Below are 26,466 nucleotides of genomic sequence, written 5' to 3'. Positions count from 1 at the left end.
CCGGCCAGTCTCCCCGCTAATGCAAATGACCCAGCAGCCCTCCCTCCCTGGGCTCTTCGAGGGCACGAGCGGGGGGTGCTGCCAGAGCAGCGGCAGCAGCCTCCGCAGCCAGCCGCAGCGGGAGCGGGGAGCGGCCGCCGCCGCCTGCTCCTTCTTCCTCCACTCCGCCCTGCTCCTCTTCCTCCCCCTCCTCCATCTCTCCCCTCCCCCTCCTGCCTCCTCTTCACTCTCCCCCTCCCTGCTCTCCGCTCTCCTCCCTCCTCCCTCCTCCCCCGGCGTGCTCAGCCTCTCCTCGCCTCGGCTCCCCTCCCCTTGTGGCTGGCCCAGGCAGGCAGGCGGGCGGGCGGCGGGCGGCGGGCGGCAGGCAGGGGAGGGAGGGAGTGCGCGAGCCCGGGTGAAAGGTGTCGGCCGGGAAGGAAGGGAAGTTAGGAGTAGCAAGAAGGTCGTTGGCTGCTCGGGGCGCTTCTTCCCTCCCCCCCGCCCCAACCCCCCACCCCCTTTTTCTCCAGCAGCATCATGGCGGAGCCCGGCGACTCTCCCGTCCACGTCCAGCCCCAGCAAGCAGCCCCGGTGGCGACGGCGACGGCCGCGGCCACGGCAGCCCCGGTTCCGGCGGCGGCGGCGGTGGCGGCGGCTGCCGGGGCGGCCTCGGCGGCCCAGGCCATCGGCTGGCCCATCTGCAGGGACGCGTACGAGCTGCAGGAGGTGATCGGTCAGTGCTGCTGCCGGGCTCGCCCGACCCGGGGCCGGGAGGGAGGCTGGCCGGCTGGGTGGGGGGAGTGCCGGGGAGGGGAGGGATGCATGCATGCTTGCACGCCCCGAGGACGGGGAGGACGAGGGGGCGGCGGGGAGCCGGCTCCCGCGGCCTACCGGCTTTTCTCCCCGGCACCCTGGGGGAGCCTCTTGGTGCAGGAGGCCGGTCTGGGAGAGCGCTTGAGCGCGGCGGATGTGACTCGCACTGCGGGCGAGCCGCAGAGTGCAAACTTTTATCTGCTGGGTGCCTGGCCGCCGGGGGCTCGTGAAGAGGGGACCAGGCTCCTCTAGGAAGGCGAGGAGCCCCTTCCAGGTGTTCGAGGCAGGGAGGGGGCGCATGCAGGCAGCTGTTTCTGCATCTGCTGCTTCTTGGCTCCCCTCCACCCCTTCTCCCTCGCGTAAGCTTTGGGGACTCGTAACTTGCTGCGGTGTCAGGCTGCCCTCTCCTCCTTCCAGGGCCTTTTAGCCTTACGATCCGGGCTTGGGGTTATCTCTGGGGTCTGGGGACGGGGAGCAAGGAGCCCTCGCTCGGACCTCGGTTTGTATTTGCCCGCATAGTTGGGGGGGTGGGGGGTGGGGTGGGGTGGGTGGAGAAGATGCTTCTTCCCTGGATGTGACGCCGGCTGTCTCTGTCTCTCTGTCTCACACACACACACACACACACACACACACACACACACACACACACACGCACGCCCCCCTCCCCTTCTCCCCTCCCCACCCCCACTGCGCGATGTTGGGAAGCCCCCCTGTGCCAAGCTCCCCTGTCAGTGCCGGACGTTGCGCCTTCCCCAGCAGGGGGGCGCGGTGCCCGTGCGCACCGATGCTGCTGCCCTCGCCCGCTGGTCCAGCGCTGGCTTGCGAGCAGTGAAACCTTAGTCACCGCGCCTGCGGTCGCCTCGGGCCTCTGGGGGGCCTCAGAGTCGGCTGGCAGGGACGGCCGGAGCTTGCATTTTTAAAAACCTGGGGAAGTTCCACTGAGGCCAGAGGACCTCCCGGGCCACTGCCGTGAAGGGCCAGGCGCATTTCAGCCTGGCAGCTTCTCCCTTGAGGCTGGCTTGTTGAGTCTGAAACCCAAGAAGGGAAAGCTAGGCCAGGGCTGCGCTGGTCCTGCGGGCCCCCCTAGGATTGGGGCCGGATTCACCGCCGTGGGCAGGAGGGCATTAAACAGGGTGGACAAAGGGTTCAGAATTTTTCTATTAAAATTTTCTTGAGACCCTTTTTCTAGTCTCCCTTTTCTTTCACAGGTTTGTTCCAACTTTGGGAACTGTTAGCACCTCCTGCGTAAATGTACAGTATTTAGGGCTTGGGCAGGTGGGTACCTTACAGAGCCAGCAAACCTAGGGGGAGAGGAGGAGAATGAATTCTCGGTGGGGCTTAAATGCACTCTGGCGAAGTAGCTGTAGACAGGAACGTTTTTGAGGGGTACACGTTCTCGAGTATGTAGGTATGGAGACTCCATCCATGCGGGTCAGCATTTTCTGGGCACTGAGCAGCTGAAGGTCACACAGCCAGTCTTTCAGAAGCAGGATTAAAACTCACGTCTTCCTTATTCGTAGAGGGGGGGATCCTTTATTCATTCTGCCACCTTGTGTTAAAAAAGACTTCCAAAGTGGACATGTATCCATAGATCTTGATATCTCTGTTTCTGTCTCTCTCTGTCTCTCCCTTTGTCTCTCCTCTCCTTTCCTCAAAAATGGTGGGTCTGAAAGGAAGCTGTAGAAATGATCCCAAGGGTTTAAAACTCAAAAGAAGATCTTTGAAATCTCATACTTACTATAACTCTGGAACAGAGCTTTCTAAGGGTTAGTCCTCTTTCAAGCTAGTTACAATGACTAAAAAAAAACAGCAAACCACAACTGGTTGATTCAGTCATAGTATTATTGGGAAGTCCGGAACTTGGGACATTTTTTAGTTGGTTCCAGTTGTGGGTTTTAGTGGCATTAATGATGTGATATTGTTTTTTTTCATAGTCTGTGCAAAAAGAAGTCACTACTATTAGGCTTGTTATTTCACTAGGGTTAATTTACAGCACGCGTATTTAAAAAATGAATACCTGTTTGAACGGACAGTTGTTAAACCATTAGAAAAATTTTTGCCTTTTCCATCAAAATAATTTAAATTAAAATTAAAGTGATTGTTTTTCTTCGCAGTAACATTGTTGACTATTAGTTGGTCACTTGAATAAAAAGTCATCCATTTTATTGAGAAAGTTTATGAGAAGCTTGTTTAATATCTGCACCTGGTTTTCTTGCACAACTGCACCCATTGTCCTGTTTTATTCATGGTGCAAATTTGTTACTTCTTTTTAGTTGAATGTTCTTGGTGAATGGACAGGCTATAAAGTGTCTCTATGGCAGCTATGTCATTTGCAAATTAAATAAGTGGATCTGGGTTTTGCAAGGGATTAATATTTATAGGGTATGTATCATTGTAAACCCATTTCCACCAAGCGTTAAGAATAAGCCCCTTTTTTAGCTAAGCATTACACACTCAAGTTAGTAATACAAACACTGAACCAGTTTCAATGAGAATTCCAGTTTTAATGCCTTTTTGCTCTGGAACCACCATACAGCAGGTGTCATATATCACTCTCCCACAGTATAAATCATGACCAGCAGGAGGCCCAGAAATGCCTCTTTGGGTAGAAGGAGAGACAGTGTGGTCTAGTTCCTTCTCTGCAGAGGTTTGAGTTTCAGGCATAGGAGAAAATTGTTTTACTGAAAATCCAAATAACCCAAGTTCAGTGGTTTGGCTTTCTTTTTTTCTTTTTTCTTACCCCTCAAATAAAATAGGTTTTGTTAGTCTAAAAATAAACTTTTCTCTTTTTATTGACTTTGTCATTCTTGTAGTTGTATAAAACCAGTGAATTTTTTCTATAGCTTTTATCATCTTTAGAAGTTATTGCAGGCTAAAACTCTACCTGAAGTAAGTTGAGGGAAACGTTAGAAATCTAAGATATCTTTCTCTGGCTGTCAACATAACTTAAAAAATTTCAGTAGCTAGACATTTCTTTTACAAATATATTTAGATGAAGGAAATTTCCATTTCTTTTATACTCTTCCTCTCCCTTCACTTGTTTTCATAAACACTGAAAAAAGCTTCCTTTTACAAAAGTCTTTATTATAATTTGATCAGCTCTGATTTGAAAAACAGAGAATCACAAAAACTTTGACTAATTCCTCTGTCCTAGAATATGCCTCCTGTTGATATTCTGTAAATCCTGTCTGTTTACAATTGCTCTTTTGTTTTCAATATTTCAGTTAAATAAATGCTTGTTGAATTGAATGAGTTTTCTTTAGCGATTTCCTGAAACAGTATTAAGAGTATTTTCTTGATGAATTTTGTGAAGACCAATAATTTAAAATTTTTTTCCTTGCTCTATCCAATTGCATTGTCACTTTTCTCTTCATTGCTTCCAAAGACTTTCTTGAGTTAGATAATTTTCCAGGATTTCCCTTTCTGCTTGCATGTTTAATTTCCCCTATTTTATCCTCTAGTTTAAATATTTCTACTTTTAATCAGATTAATTGCTTATCCTTGTCATATATATTTCTAAACTGAAGAGTCTGGAAATCATCGGTCCTGTGATTACACAGGCATACATAATTTAAAATTTCATCTTTTGCTATATCTACAATTATTTCTTTAATTTGTTCATTATCTTTGCTAATCACTTTGTTATATCTTATAGAACATTATAGTTTCTTTTTCTCTGATTATGTTCTTGGTTCTGAAATTTTTGCCTTGACCTCTTTTAATCCATAATGTTTTGGTGTTGGGACCTTTTTTGGTTTCCTTAGTTCTTTGAGGGATTTAAAAATCTAATAATTTTTCTTCTTTTTGACATTTGTTTTGCAGTTTTTGAAGGAGATGTTGAACTAGATTTCATTGTGACCCCTTACTGTCTCCTCCTAGAAATCTTTTTGTTCAGAAATCTAGACCTGGAAAGCACCGTAGAGGCCACAACTACTTCATGTTGCAATTGATATTGAGGCTTGGGGAAGTTAAATGACTTTATCCAAGGTCACCCAGGCAGTGAAGTGTCAGAGATAGGATTTGGACATTTTCTCTGACTTGGAACGAGTATCTTTCTACTGTATGATGGAATTTTATAACTCGAATTAATTTAAAATTTTGAGTTTAAATTACTTTCATTGGATTACATAATTGGAAATTTGAATCAATTCATTAAAGCAGTGGTTGTAGTTTTTTCTGTTTTTTCTCTTAGATATTAAGACAAGTGGTCAAGTGGATCATTTACCTAAAGTTTTGAGTTTTTTTGCAAGATGCAGAACACTTACTGACAGGCCTATCTTTCCACTAGTTTTGTTCTTGATTTCTAAGCATCATTGCCCTCTTGTCCTTGATGATGAGTCAGGACCACGTAAAAGGTAGCTCATTGCTCCAGTTATTTTATTACATTAGTTAAGGGAATATGTACATATACTTTATTGTAACTGTATGTGCCACCTGTGTGTATATGTGTGTGCGCGTGTATGTATGTATGTATGTATGTAAACAGGCTTATAATTCTTGACTTGTAGAACTCCTAATAGTAGGAGATAGTGATTCTCCTTGGCTTCTTTTCCAGATAAAGATGACTCTGTTCAGGTGGATGTTCTTCCCTTTTCCATGTCCTGGTTAATGAAGATAGGTAGCCATGTCACGAAATCTCATTTACCTGATTGGGACACTTTTAGGTGCTCCTTTCTAGAAAAGGATCATTGTAGTCTAAGGAGTTTCTACTTTGCCTAGCCTTTGACACACTTGAGGTATCCCCGGTGTGCATAAAACTTCCAAAGGAACTGTGGAAGTTGCTTTGGGAAGCGTTAGGAGGTCAGTGGCTGTGGAGTGGATTTCTGGACACTTAACAGGTTAAAGCTTTGGTTACATCTGAAAGATGGCATCTCATTGATCTACATATAGACTCTAACTTGAAATCTTTTAGATCTTACTGTCTTGCTATTAGTTTTATTATTAAGGTGGGGTTTTAAATCCTAATAGTAAAAGGCTTGAAAGAATTGACTGGGATGCAATATAGTGTTCATGAGTCTATCTAAATTTTTATCTAAATTCTTTTTAATCTAAAGTTTTTTAAAGCCAAGAAAAACATATACTGAAATAACTTTTATAGGTGCAGTTGATATCACAATGGGGAAAACCTGTGGCTTATGGGAAAATTAAACCACAGATATATTCTGTTCCTATTTTATGCATTTGATTTATGCACTAATTTGCCTTTAGCTCTGATTATTTTCCCCTCTGGTTGTTTTCTATTAGTGTTAAATTTTTGATAGTATTTGAAACAGGAACTAGCTTGTACCCTGGAATGTGTCCTAATCTTACTTCTTTGCTGGATAATGCTATACAAAGCTTTAGAGTCACAGAATCTCAGAGTTGGAAAGGATTTCAGAGGGCAACAGAGGCATATGTCCAACACATCCCTAGACTAAAGTGACCTCTACAATGTTCCCAATAAGTGGTTACCCAGACTTTGCTTAAAAGACACCTGAAGTGAGGAGGTGAAATCCCAGTACTTTAGAGGCAGACCATTCCATTTTTGCATAGTTCTGATTGTTAGGTCATTTTTCCTGAAATCAGGCTTAAAAATTTCCTCCTTTCAGTGTTTATTCATTACTTCTAGTTCTCTCTTAAGGGGCAGAGCAGAATGTGTTTTCCACATGACAACCTTCAAAATGTGTTTTCTCTAAATCTTTTCTCTAGAATAAACATCTCTAGTTTTCTTCAACTGATCCTCATGTTAAATAAGACACATGAAGCCTGGATGGACTGTGAAATGAAGGCCCTTTCTCTATCCAGGTTATCTGTCTAAAGACAAACTCCAGCTTATCAATGTCCTATGTAAAAATGTGGTGTCTAGAAGTGAATGTGATGTTCCAGATGTTCTTTGATTAGGGCAGAATACAATATGCCTGCCGTCACTCTCATTTTGGATACTTATTTCCCTTAATGCAGCTCAAGATTGCATTAGCTTCTTTTGGCTGCCCTTAATACATGCTCATTGATTGATTGGCTTCTTGATCACACTGTTGATATGTTGAACTTGCAGTTTACAAAACTCCCTAGAGCTTTGCCAGATGAACCATCACCTAGCCACCTGTCCCCCATATTATACTTGTGAAGGTTATGAGTTTCTTTATCCACAGTGAGGAGTTTGAACTAAATGATCTCTGAGGGCCTTTTTAGGTCTAATTCTGTGATCCTATGAAAATTTATAAAGTTTTATTTCCTTTGAATATATAATTTATCCAAAATTCTTTCTATGTTCTGTTTACTCTTTTATGTTGAAGGAAACCATATTTATTTGAGAGAATGTTTGTACCACTGTGTTTTAGGACAAGTTTGGCTCTGGTTGTGCTCTTGCTTATAAAAATCATTTTGAGAAACCTTTAAGTCTGAGCTCTAAGGTAAGTGTGATGCAGGGACCTGGGCCAGAGGTCCTTGAGACCCTTTTAGGGACTCTGTGAGGTCAAGACTACTTTATAATAATAAGACATTTTAATTTCTAGTAAAACAGATATTGATACATATAACTCAGCCACATAAACCCACTTAAAAGCTCTTTGGCAGCTCCTCAATAATTTTTATGAGTTATAAAGGGGCCCAAAGACCAAAAAGTTTGAGAACCACTGCTTTAGGTAAACCAGTGTTGGCATTTCCTTTTTCAATACATGGTTTAACATGGTATGAAGATGCTTTTATCATCACTATTATTACTGACAATAACAAAATAGTATTAGTAATCATTAAAATTTTTATAGTGCTTTGAAGTTGGTAAAGTACTTTATGCAATTTGATCTTCACAGCCACCCTCTGAGGTAAGTGCTATTAGACTTATTCTTATAATGTGCTGAGGGTCTGTTGGAGTTGCATGGTTGGCAGTTTTAAAACATGAAAAGGGTTAGGCTCTCTCTGGAATGTTCCTGGCACCGATGATTCCTTGTATGATGTAGTGGTAAGGACACTAGTCTTGAGGAATCTTGGTTTGTATCTTGGTTCTGACACTTTGAGACATTGGCCAATTCACTTTTTCCTCTGTGAACCCATTCTCAAAGTGAGGATCTACTTGCATTGTTCTCCTCATAGGATTGTTGGGAAGAAAGCTCTTTGTAAACGAGCCTTAATATGTAGTAAAAATGTTGCAGCACTGTCCTGTTGTCCAGAGGGAATTACAAGAGGATCTGCCTCTGGTTGAAAAGGAGATGCATTGCCTGGAAGATTGCTCACCAGGCAATGATTTTTTTCAGCCATAGTAATTCACAAAAACTATCAACAAAGCCAAAGAAGAGTTGTGATGAGGTGGATCCTTTACCTGATACAGATGAAATGAGAGGTCATTGAAATACTGGTATCAGGAAAGGTCTTTTTGCCAGTTTTGAACTCAATGACTTTGGGGTAAGATATCCACCTGTATGTGGTAAGGGAATCGAAAGGCTTCCTATCAGGAAAGAATGAAGTAAGAAGAGAGATTACTGCTATGGTTCCCTCCTCTGCTAGCAGCTGGGTGGAGAGTCAGGGAATCTAGGAAGTAGCTAGGTGCTTAGAGTGCTGGACTTGAGTGAGGTAGACCTGAGTTCAAATCCTGCATGGGACACTAGCACTTTGCCTCTGGGTAAGTCACTTAACTTTTGTTAACTTAGGTTTCCTCACTTGTAAAAGAGAGATTGTAATAACAAATATAATAATATATGCAAAGTGCTTTGCAGATCTTGAAGAGTTCTATAAATGTTAGTGGTTAGTTTAACTAGGTGACAATTGAGAAAAATCCCATGAGCTTTAGGAAACCTTTAGAGGCCATGAGGAAACTGAGGCCCTGAGAGTTTTGAGTCAGTTGTCTAAGGCAGTGATCAGTAAGCCTGGAATTTGAACCATCTTCAGACTCCACCTCTCTTTCTTTGCATTGGGTTGGAAGGGCTGTGGAACCTTAGGCAGTTGGAGCTGGTGCTTGCATTTGTTGTCAGTGGTGTGTTCCACAAGTGCTGTGCATAACTTTCCCCAGGGCTGCTGTAGAGGAGTGAACATCCTCTTCTAAAAAAGGATGTAACAGATGCCCGCCAGGACTGTAGCTTTCTTCTACCTCGGAGTTCACAGGTTGCCATCTTGGCAGGAAGTATAGCTGACTGTCAGAGAGCTAGGAGGGAGGCCAGGGAAATTTGCTTTTAAGTAAAGTCATCTTGCAGACCAGAAGGGCCTCCTCCTCTGAAGGGAGAAACATTGCTTGACTTAAAAAAAAAATGCCCTGCTGGTTCTGCAGACCTGTATTGTTAATGATGGTGCTTATTTAGGGCTTTTCAGCCAATCAGCTCACAGAGCTTTGCAGAAATTAGCTCATTAATCCCTACAAAGCAAGGGTAAGCAATTTTAGTGTTCTCTGCCTTCCTGAGTCCTGTAGGTAGGTGATCAGAGGTGGGGCGAGATGTATTTCTTTCTCTCTTAAATGAGAGGGTTGGATTGATCCACTTTGAGGTCTTCTTCAGCTCCAATATTCTGTCATGTGAATCCAGGAAGGGAGTTTTCTGAGGTCAAAGCAAGCAGAGGTACAGTTTAAGAAAAGGATGACACCCACATTTCTAGGATCTTTTTCTTAGCATCTCGAGTCAAGATCAGATCATCCTCTGTTTTTTCTGCTGCTTTTTAACTTTTTCTTTGGTAGTCCACCCTTCCAATTTTTCTTTAGGGGGAGGGAGTGGTTTGGGGGAGGTGTAGGTGGCTGGTTTGGCAGCATGATTTTACTTAATCCTGGACTTTTTTTCTAAACACACTTTTTGAGCTATGTTTACAAGTCAAGATGGGATGGGAATTGGGATATAGGAAGAACAAGCAGAATATGTGGGAATCTGGGTTTTAGAGGTTTCTTTGATGGTGGGAATTCTTGAATCAAAATGTAAGGTATTGAAGAAAATGTTGGCCTGTGGTTTACAGGACCATGGACTTGGTTTTCTTTTTAGTCATCAAAATTCAGAGGTGTTAATTTCCCTATAGTATCTTCTGTGGGAGAGTACTGGTTTTCCTCTACTGGAAAGAGAAATTTTCATATCATTAAATGAATTGATTTAGTTTGTGTCAGTGCCCAGATATTTTACGTTTAAGGCATAGCATTATGACAGTTTTTTAAAAATGATTTTCAGGATTTCTCTTCATGAGTCTGATCTTTGATGCTGGAATGGGGTGGGGCATGTAAGGTATCATTATACTTTGTTAGAGAAGCATCACAGGCTCTGTGTAATTGAGGAATTTTAGAAAGTTGGAAGTGTTTCTGAAAGTATAGACCAGCAGTATTTTTATTTCTAGAATTGATTGACTTTATTTCCTTAGACAGCAGGAAGACATTTAAAATTTTTGAGCAAAGAAGTGACAGTCATTCAGCAACCACTTGTTACTTGCATCCTAAATTAGTATCACAAAGAGAATAATTATGAAGCTTATGGTGTTCTGAGCCGACTTCAACAACTAACAAACAAATGAGGAACTTCGATGTTATTAGGAAAATGTATGCTACAAAAAAGAAGATGGGTTGGTCACATGGTGAGGGTGAGGTTTGACTAGTAGTCGACAGCCTGAGTGCTCTCATGGTATCTTTAATGTCGGAAGTTAGCAAGGAAGGCTTCCAGCACCTTGGGTTGACTTCTAGAAGGCCATGCCCAAGAAAAAAGAAATGTACAGGGTGGGTAGACTTGGCTGGGCTGTCATTTTTTATTACTGGAGGGAATATCCAAATTGGTGTGATCACAGATCCATCTGAGGATGTACTGAAACTCTGCGAACTAAAAATAAAAACAAACTACTAGCTTCCACTCTTACCTTCTCGAGGACCTTCCATCTTGCATCATCAGAGTTCTGCAATGAGCATGTAGGAGTAGGAGTATTGTTTCCCAGAGGAAGAGAGAGTAGATAAGAAGAGATTGGACTATGGTACCGTCATTGGATATGAAAGAGAGAATGGACTGGAGAGATAATTTGGAGGTAGCAACAATAGGTTTTAGTGGTAAATAGAATTCTTCAGGTTTGAGTTGTACTAGATGGCCATGGAGATCTCCCTGACAGATACGCAGTTTTTGTGATTATGTTCCAACTTAGCATCCTGTAAACCCTATGTGAGGATACAGGGATATATTGCAAGTCTTTTCTCACTAGCCATCTGCTCAGTTGAGACTCTACTAAAACTTATTATTTTAGGAAGATTTTTAAGTATTAATAAAACAATAGAAATAAAATCTTAAAAATATTACATTTTATTTCATATTGTGGTTTTCCATAAACCATAATTTGGGATGATTGGTCTTTAGAAGGCTTGAAGACCTTGACAGTTGTTATATATATTGACACTTTAAATAAATGAGAACGTATTGCAAAATGGATAGAGAAGAATGGACTTTGGAGTCAGGAAGACAAGTCCTCACTCTTATTCATCCTGCTGTGTGACCCTTCTCAGCGCCCTGTATCTTTCTTAGATGATAAAATTGCAGAATTATTGTCAGTTAGCATTAGTAGAAGGGATTTCCTCTTCAGGAACTCTGTACACCAGTAAAATCAGAGACTGAGCAAAAACATAAAAAACAAAACACCACAGTAAAAAAAATAAAACCCAACCAAACCAAAAAAAAACCAAACCCCAAACAAAACTGGGTTTGTGGCTTTTTTTTTTTTTTGTGTGTGTGTGTTTTTTTTTGGCCAGGTTAATGCCTAGTGGAAAAGATTTTGCACCCTAAGGACTACCTTTCCCTCTGCTGTGCAGCCAAAGCTTGTCTCCACTAATTAGAATTTGAGACCTTTGAGAGCAGGGATCATCTTGCTTTTGTACCTGTAGTGCTTAGCACAGATGCTTGGACCATATTTCAATCTTTTCTGTTCTATCCATTAGATATTATTAATTTATTATTTTCCTAGGTGAAACATTAATTTTTGTGGCTGACATATTTCTAACCTTTAGTCTGCAGAAAGCCAATTGGGGGTTAAGTTTCATATTACTATTAAAAATAATTTACCTGAAATGTGGAGATGACAGAGTTGGTATTGGTTAATTTTCCCATGTAAGTTACAGATCTTTATTGGGATTTTTTTGAAGTCTAAGGCCACTGGAGTACTCTTATTACTTCATAGGATTCATAGTTAAGGTTGAAATAAACTAGGCTATCTTCCTGAGTTGATTTCATAATGAATGTCAGTGATGAGGAACATTCTGGTTATAAGACCAAGGCTTGAGAAAGGATGATTAGCGCAGGATGGGAGAGGTGACTTCTGTAGCTTGTATTTTTTGGATCTATTTCTTGTTAACCTGTATTTTGTAAATTCTGGCCTCAGCCCATGTTGCTTGAGTAGGCCCTTTCAATCATAGATTTAAATTTTCTCCTGACTTTGATAAAATCTAGGGGACCTAAGTGATGGGGAGGCATAGTATACTGTGGTCAAAGAATTTTACAATACAAAGGGTACTTTAGAGGTCATTGCTAGCTCCTTGAATTGTAAGCTTCTTGAGGGCAGGGACCATCTTGTTCTTTTTATATCCCCAGAGTTTAGCACTGTTTATTGATTGAAGGATTGTTTAGACTCATTTGTGTCCCTAAATTCACACAGTTAGTCCCAGAACCAGGCCTAAAACACATATCTCCTGATTTCTAGCCAACTGTTCCTTCTGTTGTGCCAAAGTAGAAAGGAAGAGTGGTAAAGCTAGCAGGGGGGATATGGTCTACTGACCTCAGTGAATTTTATAATTACTGTTTTAGTAGAATCAATGTGTGTGTCTGCCAGGGGACAATAATTCCCATACAGTTGTAATAATAATACTCTATATTTTGGAGTTTTTTTTAACCTTTTACAGTAACTCTTTGCAGGAAAGCTGACCATTGAGAAGAAATTGCTTTCTCAATTTGATAAAATTGAGTGGGAAGTTGAAGTATGATTTCCCTCTGGCCACCCCTAGCCGACTGCATCACTGGTCATTTCCAGGACCAGGCCTGTGTACTTAGGTATTCTTGAGTTTGTTCGCAGAACTATCTTTACCAATTTTTACCACTCACCTCGTCAACCCAGCCTTCCACAATGGTGCTTAAATTATGCCACTTATAGTGGAAGCACCCTGCTGACCCACTACACTCCTGAATGCCAGAACCAGATTAAAATACAATTGGGATTAAATATTTAACAAAAGTAAATGAAGACACTAGAAGGTAGATAATATTAATAGGTGACTTTCTAAGCCACTGTGTAGCCATCCGAGATCCCTTTGTTAGTTTCATGGTTTGAGTTTGATACCCATGACTTATAATACAACACGCTACATTGGCTGAGTACTCACTGTTCTCAGTTTATGGGAGTAGGAGCTCCCTTTATCAACCAGCTAGTAAGTAAGTATCAGAGGTGAGATTTGAATCCAGGAAATCCTGACTCTGTCAGGTGCCTTTTCCACTTGATGCTTCTCAAGATCACCACTATCTGCCCCAAGTTATGTAAAACTAACCTTGATAACAGTCCAGTAATCTTAGAGACTGTATGGGTCATGTGATGCATTTGAGTGAAAATGTAGTTACCTTAAAGAATTTCTTAAATAGTTATGGATTTAGTCCCTTGATTAATGAATTTTGTGGCCTCCAGTGCTACAGCATTGCATTTCTGTTGGATTACTTAGAATAGCTGGTTTTAATTCATTTCCCCTAGTGCAGAGGTGGGGAACCTTCAGCCTCCAGGCAACATGAGGACCTAAAGAGCCACTTGTGGCCTGGAGGCTGCAGGTTCCCCACCCTGTGTTTGAGGGCTGATATTGATTGTAGAAGTTCCACAGGCCAGGAGAACTCAACTATAAAAATGTTTCTTTTAGTGTGGTCTGCATTGGGAATTTGGTCAGTTCACATTTTAAGAGGAACACTGATTCAATATGTGTATTGAAAATGGACACCATTGATGACATGAGGGGATCGTTTTGATGTGTGAAGTTTTTTTAATCTTTCTGGTTTTTTGTTTTTGTTTAGGTAAGTGCTTGTGATTTCCATGAAGAACAAAAACACTGTGCTCCCTCCACTTTCCTCAGAAAAGTCAATAGCAATATTCTAAAAAAACTTAGGAAAACATTGCCTTTTCTTGAAAGGATCATGGCAGAGCACTACAGGGACTAATCTGGTCTGTGACCCTGTAAGGACTCGCTGTCCCAGTGGTAGACAAAACTCCAGAGTGCTGGGATTTCTGCTCCATAGGAAATGGAGATTCTGGGGGACCAGAGACAGCTCAGTTTTTATCTCATTTTTTACCCCGATAGGGAAAATCTAGCTTAGTAGCATTTTTTGGTGAGGGACCACCCCCCTTGACAAAAAACCGAAAAGAAACAGTTGCTCCTCTAGGGAAGTTTTTAAATTAATTACTGTCAGAGGCTGCCACAGCAGTGTTTGTTAAAATCACTGAAAGACTGGACTTAAATTCCTGCCCTTTCCAAGAGTCACTGACTTAAAACAGAGATAGAAACATATATTTTTTCTTTTTAAAATATAATTCTCATTATATAGTCCTTTCCGCAAGCATCTGGGGACTAACTAATGAGATAGTTCTCTTTGGGGAGGGAATTGGGAGTTGGAGCTTTGCAGAATTTGGGACAAAAGAGTGTAAGTTCTTGCCATGCCGTGAAGTTTGGGGCAGTGAGGGGTAAGATAGAGACTGTTGCAGGAAGCCTGATGGGGAACAGTGACCAGAGGGAAAGTGTGCAGGTAAGCCTTTGAGAAATGCTTCATTTAGAAGGTGCAAAAACCCTTTGGTCATCAAACCCCAAACTTATTCTGTATGCGGGTTTATTATCCAAAGTGTATCCCAATTTGTGTATCTTTAGAGGAATATACAAAAAAGCTCTTCTGAGGGACATATGCTCTCCAACCCTGATTAAAGTCATTGATCATTGAAGATTCTTAATTATACATATTTAGATTATAGATTTGATTGCTCAAGGGGGCTTCAGAGTGTCTAGTTCTCTAATGTTTAGTACTGTCTTGCCTGATTTTGCAAAGGATGAATATGAGAATCCAGAGTCTTCGAGTTGGAAAAGATCTCAGTGATGATCCCATCCAACTCATGTCCTAATTGAGACACATAGAAACACATAGAAAGAGACTCACTCTGGAGGGGTCAGAGTTGTTTAGGTTTTACAGTCATGTCCGACTCTGTGACCCCATTTAGGGGTTTCTTGGCAAAGATAATGGAGTGGTTTGCCATTTCTTTCTCCAGTTCATTTTATGAGGAAATGAAGGCAAACAAGGTTAAGTGACTTGTTCAGGGTCACATAGCCAGTAAGTGTCTGAGGTCAGATTTGCACTCAGATTCTCCTGACTCCAGGCCTGGGATCTGTCCACTTAGCTATCTAGCTGTCTGGGTTCATATCTTGCTTATTACCTGTGGGTCAAGTTGGGAACCTCACTGGTCCTAAGTTCCTTTATCAGTGAAATGAGGAGGTTGGACTACATGGCCTCCCCAGACCCTCCCATATCAGACTCAATAGTCCTCTCTCTGGAGGCAGTCCATTATATTTTTGGAAACCTCTAATTATTGGGAAGGCTTTGTTTATATTGAGCTGAAGTCTTATTTTGTGTAGGAAAATCACCCCATAAAGCCATAGTGGACCTAGGTGAATTTTCCTTATATGTGATAATCCTTTGAGTATATGAAGAATTGTTTATAGACTTGAAGGATTTGAAATTTTGTCAGTTCCTATACTCTTCTCCTGGCGCAGATGACAATCCTTTTGATTTTGGAGAAGGTCTGATAGTTGCTTTAGTTAAATGTTTTATTACCTTGTGACCCAAAGTTGGTGATGAGTCTTTATATCTTAGTCAGGCTAGTCCTCAGATCACATACAGACACAGAGACACAGACACAGAGACACACAGACACCCCACCCTCCCCGTGTTTGGTACTGAAGACCTTGAGTGCACTTATGCTTTTACCTACAATAGTAGGCAGGCTTTTTATAGACTGTAGGACACACACACACACACACACACACACACACACACACACACACACACACACACACACACACACACACACACACACACACGCGCGCTCTTTCTTTGCACACATAGTGCCTTTGTGATCTTCAGTGACTCACAACCTCCTTCAGCGTAAGTCTCCTTATTAGTAAAATGTGGGGGCTGGATTAGATTGCCTTTGAAGTCCCTGTTAACTCTAGATTTATGAATTTATATTCTAAGAAACATGTCTATAAGACTACAGCTGTATTGATACCTATATTCAAAGAGTACTGACTTTGGAATCAGAGGTCAGGGATCAAACCTGCTTTTTTCTGTTTCTTCAGAAAGTGCCCTTAGCGTCAGGATCCCAGTTTCTAAAATGAGACTGGTGTATATGATCTTTTAGGCCGTTTCTGGTTTTAAATATGTGGTTTTAGACTACAGACATGTACATACCTGCTAAGGACCAAACTTAAAATGTGCTATTGTGGTAGAGATTTACATAGACACAGGAAAAATGAAAATGACTGATTTATGAAAGAAGAAATTTTTTTTGTGTGTGGAGAAAATAGTGTAGGTAGGGAGATTAAATTAATTTGGTTTGCGGTCATTTAGGAACAATGTGTACCCTTATCTCTGCAGTGTTGTTTATGTGAATGATTGTGTTACAGAGTTGGGGGCTATGTAATTCTCCCCTGTACACCCTCCACCCTCCACTTGCCTCCTCCATTGGCTGTTTTAATATTTTTGGAGTCCTAATTACAGCGCCTGACCTTAAACCAGTGTCATTACAGAAAAAAAAAATTATGTTTTAACTTTTTTAATTATTTGGGAAATTGGAAGAGGTGTAGGAGAAGGGAACAAATAAATAAAGAAACACATCTTCTTGGTAGAATCAGTCAACCAACCAAGCAACAGGCATTTATTAAGCACTTACTTTATTCCAGGCAGTATTAAGAGCTAGGATAACATGTCCCCTCCCCCCCACCAAGGGCAAAAACAATATCTGCTTCTAACAGGTGCATATTCTACTAAAGATAGTGGTATTCAGAAAGAGATACTTGCAAGATAAGTTAGTCTTGGTGGGGTAGTCCATGAAAGACCTCCTGGAGGACATAGCTGCTGACCTAAGTCTTGAAGGAAGGCAGAGATTCTAGGAGGTCGAAGTTAGAAATGTATTGGAGGATAACCTGTGAAAAGTGGGATGGGAAAAAGATTACTTCTGACTGCTGCGTAGTCACTTGTTAAATATAGTTGCTGTGTCAGTTGGTTTTGCTTAAGTTTTCCTATGTGACACAAAAAAAGTATGTGTGTGTCTGTGTGTGTGAGTGAGTGAGAGAGAAAATGTAGTGTAAAAGGCATTAATAAAACAAAAAGGATAGAGGGATGTTTTGAATCTCTAAGTCCTGTAGTTTCTTTTTATTAAGATATCTTTTTTTCTGTCATTTAGTGATGTAGATATATCTTTGTCAGTGGTGGTGGTTGGAGCGGATAGAGTGCTGGGTCTGGAGTCAGATAGACCTGAGTTCAAATCCTACCTGAGATATGTAATAGCTTTGTGACCCTGAGCAAGTCATTTAACACTGTTTGGCCTCAGTTTCCTCATCTGTAAAGTGAGCTGGAGAAGGAAATGGCAGACCTCTCCAGTATCTTTGCCAAGAGAGTCCCAAATGGGGTCACAAAGAGTCAGGTATGATTGAAATGACTGAACTAAGTAAAATCAGTTGTTGGTAGAAGCATTAAACAATTTTTGTTTTGTTCCTTAATGAATTTTGGGAAATGGAGTATTTTCTATTTGTGTGGACTCTTGATTTTTATTTTTGGAAAGATTAGGGTGTCTTATGGGTAAGATAAGTTGGAAAACTCAACTACAATAACTCCTTTTTTTTTTTGATGGTGTTTCTCAGATTCTTAGGTTACTTTTCAGAGCCCCTTGAAAATAGCTAATTAAGGGTGATATAAGTAGTGTATATATTTCACTAAACATTAGTCTTAAATATTTAGCAGTATGACTGATCTTCAGGTGATAAAGGTGACAGTGTGCTGAATTAGTATTTTCCTGTTAATAGTTTCTATGACATTAAAAAGGTAATTGTTTTGAAAAATGAAGTTATTTTCAAGAGTGCATGGTAGAACAAAAGCTTGATAACCTCTTTGAACTCCTTAGAAGAAAGAATTTTATGATACCAGGGACAGATATTTTTATGAACTGTGAGTATAAAAGAAAATTTTTGTTGAACAAATAAACCAGAGCTTCTATGTCTAAGTAGCCCTTGCAGCCTTTGAGAAGTCACCTTGGGAAGGTACACTCCATTTCCATGGAGAGTGTTTTTGCTGAAATTCTTTCAGAGCTCCATTTTCAGAGTTGTTGTCAGAACTTAAGGCACATTCTTCTGAATTTCCCCAGTAGTGGCAAATAGTTGACTCTTGAGTGGGAGGTGGGGTGGGTTTGGTGGTGGCAGAGTTTGGAAATAGCGTAAAGTCATTTGAGGCTAATACTTATGAATGAGATAGTTGATCAAACTGGGTAAATCCTAATATGTTACTTTTGCTTTTTGGTTATATATACGTGATACATTTGACTTATTTTAAGGTAGACACATTATCAGTCTCATCAATTTTTATCGTACTGTACAATAAAGGAAAAAGTGACTTTCTTCTATACCTTATGAATTGGATTTTAATTCAGTCTCCTCCACCCCCCGAAATAAAAGTTCTAATAGAATATTGAGCAGTTTTAGTATAAAAGAAATAGTTGTATTACCTCTTAACATGATTGACTACTTAGATGGAGACTATATCATTTGAATGTACAAGTACCAATGTGTTTGTTAGGGAAAAAAAAATCAGACCCAGGTATATGCAGTAGTCCTTAGTATAGGATCATAAGCAGAGTGTTTTATTATTTGACTGTGATGATAATAATGTCTATATGTAATTTGATCCTCAGAACTGCTTTTTAAAATAATTGAGATGAGAAGAGAGGGTCAGTTGCAATGCCATAACAACATGTCTAGAACCGAAATAACCATTTTTCTTCCCAATTCTGTCCCGTTTTTCAAATTCTTCAATAGGATGACTCCTTTTCCTGTCAGTTGTTGTGGTCATCTTTGATTCCTTCTTCTTCCTTTTCACGAACATTTTACCAGTTGTCAAGTTCTTTTCATGAGCACCAGTGTTATCCAGGTCCTCTGCATTGTTCCAAGCCTGATTGTTGCAGAAGCTTCGTTGCTTCTCTGCTAGATTCTGGCTGCCTGCCCTAGTACTGCTGCCAAATAGCCTTTCTCGTACATAGGTGTGGTCATGCTAACCTGTTACTTTAAAACCTTCTGTGGCTCCCCATTACCTACTGAATAAAATCCAAATAAATAGCTTAGCATTTTCAAGGCTGTCCAGCTTGTTGGCTTTTTTTTTTTTTTTTTTGGTAAAACGTAGTGCCCAGAACTGAACAGAATTACTCTGACCAGGCCATGCAGGGGGATTGTCACTTCTATTTTTGGAAGCTGTGCCTCTGTACAGTCTAGAGATCCTGCTAGCTTTCTTGGCTATCACAGTATTAGCTCATAGGGAACATCCAATTCATCAAAAGTGGAAAATATTTTTTAGCTGAGCTCTTTTAGCTGAATACCCCCATCTTGTATGCATGAACCCCCTTTTATTATTACAAAATAGATACTCAGTTTTATCAAATGAGCTTCCATATAACAACAACTGCCAAGACCAAACTAAAAAGAAAAGTGATTGGGAAAGATCTATCTTTAAAAGTCTACATCAAGATTCTCTAAAGAAGTGATGCAAACATATACTCTATTAATAATGGATAAGTGGCCAAAGAGGAGAATAAATTAATTTAAGGTGTATTAAGCTTCTCGTGTGTTGCTGGGGTGAGAGGCCAAATAGGAAACAGGTTAGAGATGTCAGCTCAGGCCCTGCCTCTTGACAGGGACTGCCTTTGTGACTCTTGAGTAAATCACTTCATCTCTTAGTATTCAGGCGGTTCTCTGAAGACTTTAGGTTGCAGATAAAAAGCTGATCTGCATTGGTAGATGGTGTTTTCTTACCAGGATACCAGTGGATTCACTGGTCTCATCCCCTCTTAAAAGGAGCATGATTCTGGCGATATAGTAACTAAAATATAAATCACATCCAAGAATGTTTTGTTTGCTTATTTTACAAAAATAAGTAAATGCAAAGAAGTTTCTGGAGAGAGGGGGTTAAGATTATAAAATGCCAAATGTATTTCAGGTTTGGGGGACATTTTGTGACTGGGCAGCTAGGTGGCACAGAGGATAGAGTGCTGGGTCTGGAGTCAGATAAGATCTGAGTTCAAATCCTTCCTCAGACACCATCTATATATGTGACCTTGGGCAAGTCACTTAAACCTCATTGCCTTAGTTTCCTCACCTGTAAAATGAGCTGCAGAAGGAAATGGTAAACCACTCCAGTATCTTTGCCACGAAAGCCCCAAGTGGAGTCAGGAAGAGTCAGGCACAACTTAAAATTTGTGTAAACAACAACGTTAAACAAAAACACTGTCATTGTGCCAAGGTGGGAGATTGTATGTGTAGAGTTTGGGGAACAAGTAGTAATGTAGTTTGTCTGGATTGTAGGATGGTGTTGTTTAGCCTTCAAAGTCTTTGTGGCCCTGTGGACCATACTGTTCATGAATTTTTCTTGGCAAAGATACTGGGGTGGTTTGCCATTTCCTTCTCCAGTGGACTAAGACAAATAGGTCAAGGGACTTGCCCAGGGTCGCATAGCTAATGTCTGAGGCAGGATTTGAACTCCAGTCTTCCTTACTCTACAGTACTCTATCCCTGGAGTCATCTAGCTTCCTTTTGACTTGTAGATCAGTAATATGAAAGAAGGCTATAAATTAGTTGAAGCAGTTTGTGGAGGGTCTTAAATGCCACACTGAAGAGTCTGTACTCCATCCTAGAGGCAACCAGGAGCCACACAAGGTTTTTGAGTAAGAATAAGAGAAATGTGGTCAGATCTATGTCTTGGGAACATTATTTTTATAGCTGGATGGTGTATGGGTTGAAAAGGGGAGAGGGAAAGAAGAAGTCAGTTAAGAGGCTATTAGAGTAATTTAGAACCTAAACTTGTTGGTGGCCATGTGAGTACAGAGCAAAGGATGGACCAGAGAAATGTGTAAGTAGAATTGTAAATAATCATCTATTAGAAAAACCAAAGAAATGTAAATTAAACTAACCTTGTTACTAACTTAAATCTGAAAAAATAAAAGTGGAAGAACTTTTAAATGATGGCTTTAGGGAAGTAGGTGTATTATTATGTAGTTGGAGGAGTTATAAATTGGTGTAATCTTGTTGTAGACCAAGATACAAACTCATCCTTTGACCCAGCTATCTCATTACAATGAATGTACCCTAAAGGTTTAATAAAAAGAAAAAAATCTGTATGAAAACATTCATAGCTGCCTTGTTTTTCAAATTCAATTTTATTTACTTGTCATCTCCCTTGTACTTACCCCTACCTTCTGCTCCCAATCGAGGAAGCACATGTAGTCAAATAGTACAAATTCCTACATTGCTTATGTTAAAAAAACAAAATAGTACAAATTCCTACATTGCTTATGTTAAAAAAACAAGAACAAAACAAAAATATGCCCCAATCTGCATTCCTGAGTCCATCATCTCTCTGTGTTTGTCAGTTCACACCACCACCATGATCTCCTCTAGATTTGTGGTTGGTCATTGTATTGATCAGAGTTCTCAAGTCTTTCAAAATTGTCTTTACAATATTGTAATTGTATAAATTTTTCTTCTGCCCACTTCACTTTGTATCAGTTCATACAAATCTTCCCAGGTTTCTCAGAAACCATCTTTTTCATCATTACTCATTTAGTTCCTTCATTTATAACAGTGAAATATTGGAAAACAATTGAATAGTAGCTGGCAAATGGGTCATAGGATCATAGATCTGTAACTGGAAGTCAGCCCCTCATTTTGCTGATGAAGAAAACTAAGGCCCAGGGAGGTTGTGACTGGCCCAAAGTCTGATAGGTAGTCTCAGAGGTGGGTTTTGGACCCCCAGATCCTCTGACTCCAAAGCCACATTTCTCTTATGAAGCATGTAAAGACATAGACCAATCTCCCAGCACACCCACAGATGCTGAATAAAACTTTCCGTAGATAGTCAAAGAGCCCAGCAAGGAACATGGAGTAAATAAGTTGTTATTAGTAATTTATTATGTCGTATAGTTAAGGAAAAAGTATTGGCTGTTGCAGTCAGATTTAGATTCACCTCTTGACACTCTCTCTGCAACGTTAAGAAACTCTTTTAACCTCTGGGCTTTGGTTTTTATGTCTGCCAGATGAGAGGGTTGAACTACATGACTTTTGGGGTCCCTTTTAACTCTACATCTAAGATAGAATAAATGATGTGATGTAGCTGTTGAATTTTAAAAAATAGTTTATTTTTCCCAAGACTCTACTCTCATGCCTTATTTTGCAATGGAACATGAGTTCTGGCAGGTCTTTAGCTGGAAAGACTTTGAGGATGGGCTTGGTGATGGACTGTGTCTGTTACTTGAGGGTCAGTTGAGCTGAACTTGGAAACACTGGTCACCAGAAGGCTGGCCACTAAGGTTATGTTTTTTTTTTTTTACTCAGTAATTCATGGACACCATGAGTAATGGTATAGAGGTTAATAATGAAAGCATAGATCTTTAATGAAGTAAGTTTAAAAAAATTATTTGTTAGCAGTTCTTTTAAAATAGTATTTATTGGTTTTAATGAATAGAAAAATGTTTTGTAATAATCAAAATACCAGTCTTGGTGCATTAGTGTAGGTGAAAGTACTAAAAATAAAAGCATTTTGTCCTATTGGGTAGGTACCTTGTCTATACCATTCATTTCCTCCTTATCTGCATTATTCATTTTGTTATTATTCTTGCCTCTAAGAAGGTAAATTCACCCTTATTCTGAATTATCTCAAATCCTTGAATTCTGAATTAATGAAGTCTTTATCATACTTTTTTATTTGGCATGAGTCTTTTAAAGACATTATGTAGAACAGATTTATCTCTTTGTCAGAGTAATGGGAGCAGGGAATCTCTTTCCATATTATGTTCCAAAATTCTCTCTCTGAAACCAGGAGACCCTGGAAGAAGTCATTTTCTCATGTCAAAACATAAAGCAACTTGTAGATAACTTCAGTTTTGTCTCAGCTCCGTCTTCTGCATGGATCTTGAGAGGAATTTCTGATCCCAAGTGTTTCATTGTGCAGCTGGTAGTTTAGGGTTTCAGAGGTGAAGGAATGTTAAAAATTCCCTGTGGAATATTTCTGGAGGCTGCTTTGTGTGCCTTTGAGGGGTCAATTTCAAGGTATCTTTTTTCCTGATCTCCTCCCTCTTTTCCTTCCAATCATTTTCTCCCCAAACAGTGATTTTCCGGGTGGATATTTTGGTGGAGATGTTGAACCACTGCTGAGTTCTGAACTTAGGGTGCCTGAGGCCCTCGGAGGTTGCCCAGCTGCAGATCTGCTCTCTGCCTTTTGAAATGAGAGTGCTCACTTGTGGATACTTATGGTTAAACTGAAATCTGAGTTCAGACGCACCCTTTTAAAACTGTTTGCTTGACTTTCATTTGGGGGGAATTTAGGTTTGGTGAAAAAGACAAAGGCATATTTGCTTTTAGAAAAGCCAAGCAAAGAAAACTTTTTTTATTTTGGAATGTTTATTCTTACCAACTTTAGTTCTGTATTTTAATCCTGCACTCATAGACATTTTAGAAATCGGCAACATTAAGCATCTGTTTTATTAAAGAATTTGAAGTGGTGTTAGAGTGTGGAAAAATTCCTCTAAGTCTCTTTTTTAAGTGAAACTTATCTAAGCGTTCCTTTGGGCAGTCTGGCTTTTGACTTGATAAGGCATGTTAATCTCTATTTGATTGCTTTGGGGGGGGGGGGGAGAAAAATTCATAATGCCCATAGTAACAGTAGATTTTCAAATGCCCTTTTTTTATATTAATTTTATTTATTTCTAGTGTTCTACGGTCATTACCATATAACTTAGTTTTTTCTTCCCCTCCCATCACCTTATCTTCCCCCTCACTCCCCGAGACAGTATACAATTTTATATAGGTTCTACATATGCATGCCTATTAAATATGTTTTCACCATAGTTGTGCTATATAAAAGAAATAAAATGAATGAGAGAAATCATATAACAAACCAAAATGTAATTGCAAGTCTACCAGAAAATACTCTCGCACACTGTGGTCATTACTGTGCACAAAGTTCTCCTGGTTCTGCTCCTTTCACTCAGCATAAGATCATATAAGTCTTTCCAGAACTCTCTGAAGTCTTCCTGTTCATCATTCCTTATAGCACAATAGTATTCCATTACATTCATATACCATAGTTTGTTCAGCCATTCCCCAACTGATGAACATCCCCTTGATTTCCAGTTCTTGGCTACCACAAAGAGTGCTGCTCTAAATATTTTCGTACATGTAGGACCCTTTCCCATTTTTATAATCTCTTGAGGATACAGCCATAGAAGCAATATTGCTAGATCAAAGAGTATGCATATTTTTGTAGCCCTTTGGGCATAGTTCCAAACTGCCCTCCAGAATGGTTGGATCAGTTCACAGCTCCACCAACAATGAATTAGCGTTCCAACTCTCCCACATCCTCTCCAGTATTTATCATCTTCCTGTTCTGTCATGTTAGTCAGTCTGATAGGTGTGATGTGGTACCTCAGAGTTGTTTTGATTTGCATCTCTCTAATCAATAGTGATTTAGAGTATTTTTTCATATGACTCTAGATAGCTGTAATTTCTGCCTCTGAAAACTGCCTGTTCATATCCTTTGACCATTTATCAATTGGGGAATGACTTGTATTTTTGTACATTTGACTTAGTTCTCTATATATTCTAGAAATGCAGCCTTTATCACAGAGACTAGCTGCAAAAATTCTTTCCCGGTTTTCTGCTTCCCACCTAATCTTGGTTGCATTGGATTTGGTTGTGCAAAAACTTTTCAGTTTAATGTAATCAAAATTATCCATTTTGCACTTCATAATGCTTTCTATCTCTTCTTTAGTCAAAAATTCTTCCCTTCTCCATAAATCTGATAAATACACTATTCCTTGTTCCACCAATTTGTTCATAGTATCAATCTTTATACCTAGATCGTGTACCCATTTGGACTTTATTCTTGTGTATGGTATCAGGCCAAATACCCTTATTTTTATGAACTAATAGAGTGACTTTAAGTTTTATAAAATTTGATCCATTTAGTTTAGGAACTGAGTAAAAAATTTAAAAATCCTTCAACTTTTTTCCACCTCTTTCCAAGGAAAAAAACTAAAATTGGAGGTAGACTGAGACAAGTTTCCATTCAGTATAACCCAGAGTAACAGGTTCAGTTTCTCTTGGGTAGGGGTTCCTAATCATTTAGAATTTACTTTACTTTGATTTTTTGGGAACATATTTGCCCTTCTGTTATGCAAATATGCAGTATGACATGTTTTTAAATGAAAATGGATTAAAGGTAATTGTTTTAAATTAAAAAAAATAATTTCATTATACCTTTGAAGATAAGGGTTTTGGAAACCCTGATTAGGTTCATCAACCCAGTTGGGAAAGGGAGAGACAATATAGTGTAGTTGATAGAATGTTAGATTTGGGAATGAGGAAGACTTGGGTTTGAATTCTGTCTTGTAAAATACCCGCTGACTATATGACCATTTCTGAGACTCAGTTTTCTCAGCTGTTAAATAGGTATAATAGTACTTGTGGTGGGTGCCAACCTTGAGCTCCAGCGAAATAAAAAAAACACATTTTTTATGTCAGTTATAATATCATCAAACCTTCGGATGTATGACTCTCTCCTTAAATCTCTGAGAAGACTAATCAAGTTATTAAGAGATTACATGAGACACATGAGTTTCTTTTAGTCATTTTTTTCCTTGCTTGCCATTAGAGTTACTTCTTGCTTTGTTATTTTAACTTGTAGTTTTGTACTTTTATTATTTAAATACAGTTTTCTTCCTTTGTTGTGAAATATAGCAAAACACTCCAAGTGTATGCTGTAGGGTAGATGTGTGTCCGTCCTTCGCTGCCAAAGAAGACCATGCCATCAGAGAAATAATGACATGACTTGCACTTGACTTTGTTTTGATACCTAAATGGAAAAGAGGAAGCTTAAGTTTTCTTTTTTAATTGAGTCAAGTTGATAATTGATATTATTCATTATTAATAAAGCTTAAGAAAAAAGCTTCATTTGAAAGAGAAGAGCATGAAACATACTTAAAACAACTCTAAGGATTTAACTGAGCATCCTTTTTATTGAGGAACTGAAGTGATACTGGAAATTATAACTAAAGTACTCTGAGGGGGTTTGTATTGCTACATTACTTGGTACCAGCTAAAGACCAACATAGCTACAGAAAGATTGAAGTTGTAAAGAGGATCATAGAAACACTTTGAATTATTTCTTTTCCACTTTCATATCAAATAAACTTCCAGATGCAAAATCCATTGGGGAATCAATGACATTAAAAGAGATTTAACTTTAATGGGATCCATAAAAGTAAACTTCTTAAATGAGGAGCTACTGTTTTCTGGGTGATGATCTGATCTTTCTACCATATGGTAGAAAGCCTTCACTTGCTTAATTAGCTTCTTTTGGGTACTTTATTTTTGTAGAAAGTGATGGCATGTTTTATCTGTCCAAATCATGAAATTAGCCAGCTACACCTTTCCTTATTCTTTAT

At 39.7% G+C, this 26,466-nt stretch overlaps 1 protein-coding gene across 7 annotated transcripts in view; it reads left to right on the top strand.

Moving 5' to 3' along the window:
- The window catches only part of STK39 (serine/threonine kinase 39), a 320,433-nt gene that overhangs the window by 295 nt on the left and 293,672 nt on the right, over positions 1 to 26,466 (top strand). For 3 of the 7 annotated variants that reach the window (XM_072612218.1, XM_072612216.1, XM_072612217.1), the window contains exon 1: positions 177 to 712. In XM_072612218.1, coding sequence (XP_072468319.1) covers positions 517 to 712 — 196 coding nt within the window. In that variant the 5' untranslated portion in view covers positions 177 to 516. Of the gene's footprint in view, positions 1 to 176; positions 713 to 26,466 lie in introns of those variants that run through there. The other 4 variants (XM_072612215.1, XM_072612212.1, XM_072612214.1 and 1 more) reach the window with 2 other exon arrangements.

The sequence above is a fragment of the Notamacropus eugenii genome, chromosome 5 (assembly GCF_028372415.1).
Source record: "Notamacropus eugenii isolate mMacEug1 chromosome 5, mMacEug1.pri_v2, whole genome shotgun sequence".
Taxonomy (NCBI): Eukaryota; Metazoa; Chordata; class Mammalia; order Diprotodontia; family Macropodidae; genus Notamacropus; species Notamacropus eugenii.
This window is presented reverse-complemented; position numbering and strand designations above follow the sequence as displayed.